The 9,562-nt window shown below is 35.3% G+C and overlaps 2 protein-coding genes across 2 annotated transcripts; one reads left to right on the forward strand and one right to left on the reverse strand.

Annotated features, from left to right (window-relative positions):
• Window positions 1-674: 674 nt before the first annotated feature.
• LOC101257800 (uncharacterized) lies at window positions 675-2,806 on the forward strand. Its single transcript, XM_004228947.4, has 3 exons — window positions 675-1,183; window positions 1,740-1,969; window positions 2,096-2,806. Exons 1-3 carry the CDS (start codon window positions 1,037-1,039, stop codon window positions 2,496-2,498), a joined length of 780 nt encoding a protein of 259 aa, XP_004228995.1. The 5' UTR covers window positions 675-1,036; the 3' UTR covers window positions 2,499-2,806.
• A 111-nt stretch (window positions 2,807-2,917) lies between these two features.
• Window positions 2,918-8,945, reverse strand: LOC101265473 (SNF2 domain-containing protein CLASSY 4-like). Its single transcript, XM_004229018.5, has 5 exons — window positions 8,672-8,945; window positions 6,973-8,562; window positions 3,794-5,610; window positions 3,593-3,682; window positions 2,918-3,194 (listed from the first exon to the last, which is right to left on the reverse strand). The coding sequence occupies exons 2-3, from the start codon at window positions 8,548-8,550 to the stop codon at window positions 3,796-3,798; spliced, it is 3,393 nt and encodes a 1,130-aa protein (XP_004229066.1). The 5' UTR covers window positions 8,551-8,562; window positions 8,672-8,945; the 3' UTR covers window positions 2,918-3,194; window positions 3,593-3,682; window positions 3,794-3,795.
• Window positions 8,946-9,562: the final 617 nt, after the last annotated feature.

Below are 9,562 nucleotides of genomic sequence, written 5' to 3' on the forward strand. Positions count from 1 at the left end.
CGACAGTAGCGATTTTGCCCTTTTGGAATCTTTGACAATTTTTTGTTTATCTTTTTGACTTCGGACTCCAATTATTTATATATATATACACACATGTGCATGCACATATAAATTAACCATACTTTCTTAATTTTAAATTTATCTCAAACCTTTGGGAGTTCTTCATCGGTCATATATAAAATAAATGAGGATAGTTAATATTTTATGCTAAAACTATCGTATAATTGAATTTCCTATCGTTTGTCTATCTCTTATCGAAAGTTCTCCTATATGCCCTATAGATTATAATCAGGCGATGGCCTTTTAAGGCTTCACTTTCTTTATTTACAAGTTCACACAGCTAATGTTTTAGGATGCTAACATTTCATTCAATAAGTAGTAAGTATAAAATTCAAACCAATATCATCTCAATAGACAAATATTTTCCACCAAAAGAAACGTGGAAAAGAGGTCAAGAATTTCAAATGTTTTTAAATTCAAAATTTTAATATTCATTATGACAAAGGACTAGATAAATTATTCCTTGAGTGCAAAAGTTGGTAAAGAAACAAAAATAAGATGCCTCCTCGTGCTATATTTTTTTTTTATACATGTATATATTTTGGTCGACAAATGATAAAAAGTGATTCAAAATTTTGCACTAGTACTTAATAAAGTCCTCCATTGTATAAAATATAATCAATCGTTTTGAAAGAAAGCTTCTTTACATTAAGCTAATATGTTATTTCCCTTTCTTAGATCAAGAATAAAAGGTTAATCTTTTAGGGTATATAGCTTTAACTAAGATGAATAAAGTTGGTATCACTTTTTTTTACTTTTTTTTGTATTTAGATTAAGCTTAAAAAGCTTTGAACTATAACAACCTTATGTGTGAAAACTTAGATAGAAAGAAGAAGAACAAAAGAATATTTGGCCTTTAAGCAACCTTTGTTCCAAGTAATTCTAAAACTCTTATCCTCTTTATGGGTAATTGTGAAATTAAAGTTGTATATATATTTTTTTGTAGAATTCAAATTTGTTTTCCTATTGTTGCACAATGGCTGTGACTCATGCTGATCTTGAACCAAGTCGCCCTAGCACCAATTTAGGTAGCAAAATGGGTGCATTTCTTATGGTTTTGTCAATACTTCTTGGCCTCTTTTGCTTCATTCTCTCCCTCATTGCTGAGGCTACGCGTTCTCAGGTACGTTTTAATTTTTTATGGCCATATAAAGATATTTATATTGTACCATAATGTTCCGAGTTAATAAAATCACACATTTTTTAGACATGTTACCTATAGTTATCATGACGTAGTAATTGTTAAAAGTTGTTTACATTATCATCAATGTATGGTATTAAGTTAGACTATAGATTTTTTCTCAAAAATATGGACAAATTTTGTTGAAATATGTTTTGTTCATATTCAACTTATATTCATTAACAGTTTAGAAGTATGAATAAATGTAGATCTTTAATATAACTTATATTCTCGGGTACGTTTTAATTTCTTTTTTTGATTCATCTTGTACATAATGATGGTATAAAGATTTTTTATACTACTAATGTGTTTTAACTTGTTGTAGAGATGCTCCAAGTCAATAAAATCATGCATTTTTTGGACACATTACCTATAGTTATCTTTCAAGTTATGAAAAATAGTTTACATTGTAAAGAATTAATTAGTTAGACTATATTTTTTCTCAAAAATATGTCAATTTTTCTTGTTCAAATTTAACTTATGTGATTGAGGTTTGTAGGTGAGAATGAGAGGTAAAGATGAATGCACATATAGTGGTAGTGGGAAGACACCTCTGTTGTGTGCTAGTGCTGCATTTTTTGTTCTGGCTATTGCTATGGTGATTGAGCACACTTACTTGTTGATTGTTGTGAGCAAAACAACTCCTCCTCATGTACTTTATTGGGATCCTAATTCCCCATCTGTCAAAACTCTTGTTTGGCAAGCCGGATTCTTCTTTGTTTCTACCTGGTACGTATATGGCACCTTTTCTTTTTAAGTATTATCATCGTCGATAAGTAATCTTCCAAGAAATGTATGACATCTCTAATAGGGTAGTTAATTAATGCATGCATGCTGTGTTTCAATCTTAAACAGGGTTTCATTTGCTGTTGGGGAGATATTATTACTGATAGGGCTAAGTGTTGAGTCTGGACACCTAAGACACTGGGAAACACCAAGAGAAAGTTGTTTAGTACTTGGACAGGGGTTATTCTCTGCTGCTGGAGTTTTTGGCCTATTGACAGTTATCTTGGCTGCTGGTTTATACGTCACAGCTCTCCGTGCACAACAACTCTTACTTCATCAAGAAAGCATTAGTCGTCAAATCCTGGAAACCTCTATGCCTTTTGCATCTCCGCCAAGATCTCCTCGAACAATCATTAGACCTGTTCCTAATGAAAATCCCATTTTAAGAACAGATCAGAGTAATATTGAACATGATACTACTTCACTAGCACAGTACTTATCTGACTTTGACAAGTACTTGCACTTGGTTTGAAGGAAACCACAACATATGAGTAAATTGTAAATGCATATACTATGTGTGATCTTGAATGTGTGGGCAGAAAATCTTGATTCCACTGCAATTCATCATGTAGCTGAGGAAAAAAAAACATATAGCGTGTGTTTTTTCTGTTTCCTAACAAGATTGATTTGTATATAATTTTTACCAATCTTTTTTTGGTTTATGGACATAACTGTTTCTAAGTGTAACTACTTCACATTCTTCATATTGATACCAAAAAACAGTTCTATGTAAGGGGGGCTTTCACTTTTATACGATTACTCGTTGTAGGTGTTTCTTAATATCCTGAAAGTAAGATACGATACCTACATAATGATAACTTGGTAATCATGTGAAGATATTTGTACAATGAATCCAATTTTCCATCACAGAATTGACTAATTACTACTATCTTCAACTTGAAACAAATATATATATATATATACCATGAGGCTTGAGCCAAATACAATGGTGTTACGGATATGCTTCACAGATAAAGGAGCAAAAGACTTTTCACAGTTCTGGAACAAAAAAATGATAGGCAAAACCATGTTTATACAGTTACAAGAACATCTTCTGGTTGATGAAAACTCGTATCTGCAACTATAGAATCAGCTTAACCAGTTGGTGAATCAGCACATTGTTGCATTCTTTTCTTTTCACAAAAACTGTACAACTGCATCAAAAAGCCTGAAATCGGAAGGAAAGGAATAAGAAAAAGATAAAACTGTTTTTTTTAAAAGAACTTCTTCATGTCTAAAAAGCAGCATTTTGTAAAGTTTGTATTCAGTATAAACAACTCAATTGCAATGTAGTAGTATCAAATGAAAGTATAATAGTCATAATTTGGTTAAGAGTGTCGCCAGTTAATAATAGTAATACGAATTATAACTAGTTTGCTTATCGACAAACGCAAGGCACTAGTTACTAATGAAGTTTTCTGGTGTCCTGGGATCATTCATTGGTAATATCATAATATCATTAATTCATTGGTAATATCATTAACAAGGAAACAATTACAGTAGTACTTATGAATACATCTTTTAGCATCTTCAGAAAAAAATCTTACTGATTGAATGATTGTGTACCTGTCATAAAGCACCTCACAGTAGGATGGCTTCAAAATTATGCCCAACAGGTTTCATCAATTCGCAACCAAAAAAAATGCTCCAACTGATCTGATAAGAAAGAGATAAGGTTTGAGCCATTTTTAAAAAAACAGACGGTTAACAAAATACACTAAACAAGTCTGGTTGCTTCATGTACTAGCAAACGAGAAAAAAACATACCTTCATTGTGCAGGGAAGCATGTCATAGGCACCACACGTGGTGCATGAGATAGTTTTTCAAATATATGACAGAGATTCTCATGCTGAACCATGGCTTCTAGTATGTTATCATCTGACAGAGAATATGAAGGATTCACCTGGCAAGTATTCACTTCATTCCTAGACAAAAGTACATCTGAATGATACTTTTTCCTCGTCTGTTGTTGGATCTTGTCAACCTCCCATTTTGATATCACTGGACAGTAAACATGCACAACTCTAGTCTGCCCATTTCTGTAAGCTCGACTGATGGCTTGCTGTTCTACTGAGGGATTCCAGAGAACGTCAAGCAAAACCACTCTTGAAGCCCCTACAAGACTTATCCCTTCTGAACATGCTTTTATTGATGCAAGAAGCACTTTTACATCACTCTTAGGGTCATTCAGAGAGTTTATTGATATCTGCCTCTGCTTTACGTCAAGTTTACCATCCATATAGAGGATCTCTCGGCCTATAGTCCAGTTGAAGAGAGAATTAAGCTGCTCCTTGATCAGCTTTAGAGGATCAAGTAACTGGCTGAATATTATAACCCTCTCATTCAAGCCATCACAAAGTCTGATCAGTTCAACAGCAAATTTCATTTTTACTCCAGCATTTGGATCCAATCGGCATCCTCTTTCTTTTAACTGGCTTTCTAAGTCAGAGAACTCACTCCTATTTGCCACTAACGAAGGGTGAACAGAGATCAGAGACACCGCATTTTGTTTGTAAAAGGAGCCTGGGTTCTCAGGAATTCTCTTAAGCAGCTCCTTCTGCAAATCTGTGGGTTTCAAGTGTATCACAGTGTCCCTTATACCCGGAAGGCTTTCCTTCTTTACATTTTCACCGCATCGATGAACTAGTGGTGCAATCATATCCCTAAGCTCTTCCAAGGCATGGACATTCTTGTCAATGCAACTGCTAAGAGAAGTCCATTTAAGCTCCAAATCTGCAGCAAATTTTGGACTAACTACAGAGAGGGTGTTGTACAACTCTTTGATATTATTCTGGAAGGGAGTTCCAGACAAAAGTATACGCTTCTCTGTTTCAACCTTGCTCAAAGCTTGCCACATAAGACTTTGATCATTCCGAGCAGTGTGCCCTTCTTCAAGGACCAGAAGACCAGGTAATTTGAGAAGTATTTCTCTAATCTCTTTGGCGTAACCATCCCCATCTTCTCCCGTCAGAATCCTGAACAAGTCATAGCTAATTCCCAAGACACTCTTACTTTTAGCCCAGGATCTTAGCTTCACCATGCGTATAAGCTGTGGATCTCTTTTTCCAGCACGGGATAAACAGTGGAAGACACTAACAGTAGCTTCATCTTCCTCGAAAGAGAAATCTTTGTTGTTCAAGTTGTGGAAGGGAATGTCCACCTCCCATTTCTTGAACTCGGCTTCCCAGTTAAGAAGCAAATTGGCTGGAGCTATGATCACAGGTCGACACTTTGGGAACTGCTTCAGAAATGCCTGAAGAAAGACTATAGTCAGACGGGTTTTGCCAGTGCCAGGTGGATGCGAGATTATGCATCCTCCCCTACTACCAGATAGAGGCTCTCTGAGATTTTCAAGAATTATGTCTCCAGCAATATTCTTCCACATAAACTCAAATCCTTCACGCTGATGAGGGTACATTGTTGCTTTGGCATTCATGGGGACTAAATCCCACACAGTTCCTTCCACATAAATAGCAGAATCATCGACTGCAGAAGAATCATAATATCTAAAGCCGCCAGCATCCAAAAGCAATGATGAATCTCCAAAATACTTTCTTCCATACCTCCCTCGGGTTCTGTCAGCCTGCAGATAACATGTCAAAGAATTTAAGAGTGAACAAAACATAAATTGGAGAGCAGAGTTTATAAAATCAAATGTAAGGATGGAAAAAGAATATGAAACCAGGGGTATTAAATATAAATACAACTGTATGGAATAAGAAACTATGCCAGACATTTGTCTGGAATCAGCAAAAGGAGTACACGAATGGAATATTACTTTTAGAAGGCTACTGCATAATGGGGAGTTTGAAAGAGTTGTTGAATTTTTCAAGATCTTGGAATGATTCCAAGGGTTCAAAGACACTGAAGATTCACTTGAATGGAAGCCCACTAGTAAAGGAACTTATTCTGTATGCTCAGCTTATAACATTCTGATTAGGCACAGACAATCAACTAATCAGTAGCCATGGAGATCCATTTGGAAGATGAAGGCTCCTTTTAAGATGGTATGTTGTTCTTGGCTAATAGCAAGAAATGCTTGTCTCACACAGGATAGACTTCAAAGAAGTGAATTCCAACTGTGTTCTAGATGCTTTTTGTGTGGAGCTACTGGGGAAAATAATAGTTATCTACTCATTCATTGTCCTGTTATTGGACAATTATGGCAACTTTTCTTGAACATGGTAGTAATCAGATGGTCAGTGCCAGCAACAAGTGTTGCTTTGCTGAAATGTTGGAACCAGAATGATGAGACAGTAAGTCAGAAAATTGGTGGAAACTCGTCCCTGCTTGCATGTGGTGGACCATTTGGAAGGAGAGGGACTATAGAGCTTTTGAAGACAAATATAATTTTGTGGAGAAAATCTAGATGAATTGCATATTATTGCTTCATTTTTGGTGTATAGAAAGTTATGCTGATGAGGCTAAATCACTAGTTGATATGATAGAATCCTTATGAAGCAGTAGCCTAAACTGGGTTGGGATTTTGTAAAGTCTTTTGCACTATGATGGTGTAATTTTTTTAAAAAAAAACGTATATAGTCATTACCAGTTTCAAAAAAAAAACTCAAACTAATTTGCGACTAATTTCATTTACTGCTATAAATCTTTAGCATGTCCATTTAATTGAAAGAGAAAACATTAGGATGTAACAAACTGTCAAATGTTCCACATCCAAGAAATTATTACAAATTCCTTAGGCATAGAACCAGCTGCATTGCCCCTATTCTTAACATGCACTATGTCAAGTACACTTCCGTCCTCAATTATCCTAACCGCTAAAAAGCATCTTGTAAATTGGCATGTACAAATAGAGCAAAAACTACTACTAAATACAGTTATTAAAATAAAAGATGAATCTGTTAAAGTAATAACAATAGATCTTGTAAGTTGTGTTTCTAATTGAATAATAAGTGCTTGAAAGGAACAAAACTCGTATACTTACAAAAGAAGGGAAGATATACTTGATCTCCAGATGCACATGTGAACAAACTTTACAAATGAGTCCAATTTGTTCATCTAGAACAAGTTGGTGGTTCCCCATCTGACAGTCACTAACTTTTGGTCCCTGCATTGGCAAAACAGATGAATTTGTGAAGCCAATACATGATTCTAAGGTACACATGTCCATTTCAGCAAAAAGATCTTCAATTTCCTTTTGCCATTCTTGTTTCTCCAGGGGGAGAGGCTCCTCGTCTTCAAACCGGAATATCAAAGGAAGTGGTTCTTTGACAGGAACCTGTTTCTTCTCTTCAGGAGTAGTAATTTTATCAGGATTATCGCCATTTACTATAGAATCAACAACGAACCTCAGAAATTCAGAATCATTAAGAATCTTCTTCCGAATTCTTCTATCCTTTTGAATAACATCCTTTTGTTCCTTTTGAACAACAGCATTTTGCACCGACTTACCAGCCTCTTCAGACGACGAGGATATAGACCCTTCGTCATCACTAAGAACAACCGGTCTACTACAACTTCCACGGTTTAACATTTTCTTTTTGGACTTGGATAGTGAGCGTGGCCGAAGAAGATATGGTCGACGTCTGTGCTTTTCATTCGCAACAGCAAGCTGAGGTACTAGCCTCCCATTTGACTCCTTTTTCCCTTCTTCCTTGGATTTCTGCTTAGTAGAACAGCTCAAATCATCATCTTCTGATTCCTTTCTTCCATCATAGTCATCATCAGAACCACTTCTCATATCATCATAATCCTTTTCTGATGCCTTTACTCCATCATTGTCATCATCAAAATCACTTCTTATATCATCAGATTCGCTAGAAATTGATGTTGATGATTCATGCACCCGGTAATCCTTGTCTTCGGGGCGATCATTATCCTCATCACTTGAAGCTTCAGATTCTGACTCAGAAGAATCAGTTGTATCACTAAACTCTTGTTGTGATTTTAAAGGATCAACAAGCTCCTCTGATTTCTCAATATCAACCTGCTCCTCTGATTTACGCGACTCACTAGGACCCATAGTCCTGCACATGCTCGAGGTAGATGAAATAACATCATCTGCTTCATTCAACATACCACTCCTTAACCCAACAGAACCCACATTGGACAAAGACCCTGAACCTGATCCACTATTTACAATACAGTCTGCAGCAGCATCCCTAATAAAAACAACATCAGAATTACTCTCCTCCTTCTCCAAATCATCTTTATCACCATTGTCATCGTCATCATCAGAATCAGATATTTCCGAAGGCCTTTTCATGACAGACTCACAAGTTCCTGGACTTAACTTCCTCTTACCACTGTCCACCTTCTTTTTTCCTTTTCCCAAACTTCTCACCATACTTCCACCACAAGATGTGTTTTTTTCTTCCACCTTCATTCTTTTTTTCCTCACATGATCATCCTCTTCAATATTCACACAAGTAGTAGTAGAAGAGTGAGTAGTATTACCTTTTTCATTCAACTTGTTCCTCTTCTCAATAAACTCAACACAATATTTCAAAAACTGTTGTCTAGTCCTCCTCCTCGGAACAGACGACCCATCCCCTGAATCCATCTTTCTAAAATACTGCACCAAAGTCAAAAAAAAAAAATACACAATTTTGTTAATCAAAATGCTAAAGCACATTCACATATTCTTCATAATCACAACAAAAAAGAATCACACAAATACTTACCTGAAGAAAACCCCTTCAATTCTTGAAACTGTAAAAACAGAGACTGATCAAATAGACGTGACGACACAAGAGAAAAAGAGAGAGGGGGATGGGGGGGGAGGGGTGTAATTGGTTTTTTTAAGGAAGAGAAAAGAGAGGGAATTAAAATTATATCATTTTTTTACAATTTTTAAAAGCAGAGTTAAATACTGAAACGGGAACAAGAAAAAAGGGGATTGGGTTAGGTTGTTTTGTTTACGTATTAAGAAGCATTTAATGTTTTTACAGCTGTAAATTAAAATTAAAAAAGGAATTGGATTACTTGTAATAGAGTCTAATCATATTCGGTAGGTTACAGTTTTATAGAGTAGCTTAATCATTTTTTTTTTGGGTAGAGTATCCATTAATCCGAAAAGAATTGGATTTGTTTACTACCTAGGGAAAGTAAATTTAAGAGTTTTGCTTCAAAAAAAAAATCATCTTTAATTCAAAGAATATTGCTAAATGGCGGGATATATTTTTGGCAGAATTGACATGACAATGCTAAATAACAAAAATAGTCTTTTGGCTATTGATTTCAAAATCACTTAAATTTCTATCATTTTTCGGCCTATGTGATACTAATTTGAAATATCAAGACGCGATAGGTCCAAAAGATAGTGTCACGTAGGCCGAAAAGGAGTAGAAAATTCTTTATAAAATAAGTTTATGGTGATAATAGGATCTTAGTATAGTATAAATGTGTCTTTGAGATTTCCGATATATGTTAGGGGATACTTGTGCAATTTCTCTATGGTAATTATTACCTCCGTAATTACATGAATTTCAATTACCAGGTGACTTTCCAAACATACCCTTAATGAATTTCAAAGAGTAATAAATGAAATTATCTCAACGTAGATACACTCCTTA

The sequence above is a fragment of the Solanum lycopersicum genome, chromosome 1, assembly GCF_036512215.1.
Source record: "Solanum lycopersicum chromosome 1, SLM_r2.1".
Lineage (NCBI taxonomy): Eukaryota > Viridiplantae > Streptophyta > Magnoliopsida > Solanales > Solanaceae > Solanum > Solanum lycopersicum.

Coding starts and splice junctions, on each gene's coding strand:
- LOC101265473 (XM_004229018.5), bottom strand. CDS start 8,550: ATGGATTCAGGGGATGGGTCGTCTGTTCCGAGGAGGAGGACTAGACAA. Junction 5,611..6,972: donor AGTATATCTTCCCTTCTTTT/GTAAGTATACGA, acceptor TGTTATCTGCAG/GCTGACAGAACCCGAGGGAG.
- LOC101257800 (XM_004228947.4), top strand. CDS start 1,037: ATGGCTGTGACTCATGCTGATCTTGAACCAAGTCGCCCTAGCACCAAT. Junction 1,184..1,739: donor CTGAGGCTACGCGTTCTCAG/GTACGTTTTAAT, acceptor TGAGGTTTGTAG/GTGAGAATGAGAGGTAAAGA. Junction 1,970..2,095: donor TTCTTCTTTGTTTCTACCTG/GTACGTATATGG, acceptor AATCTTAAACAG/GGTTTCATTTGCTGTTGGGG.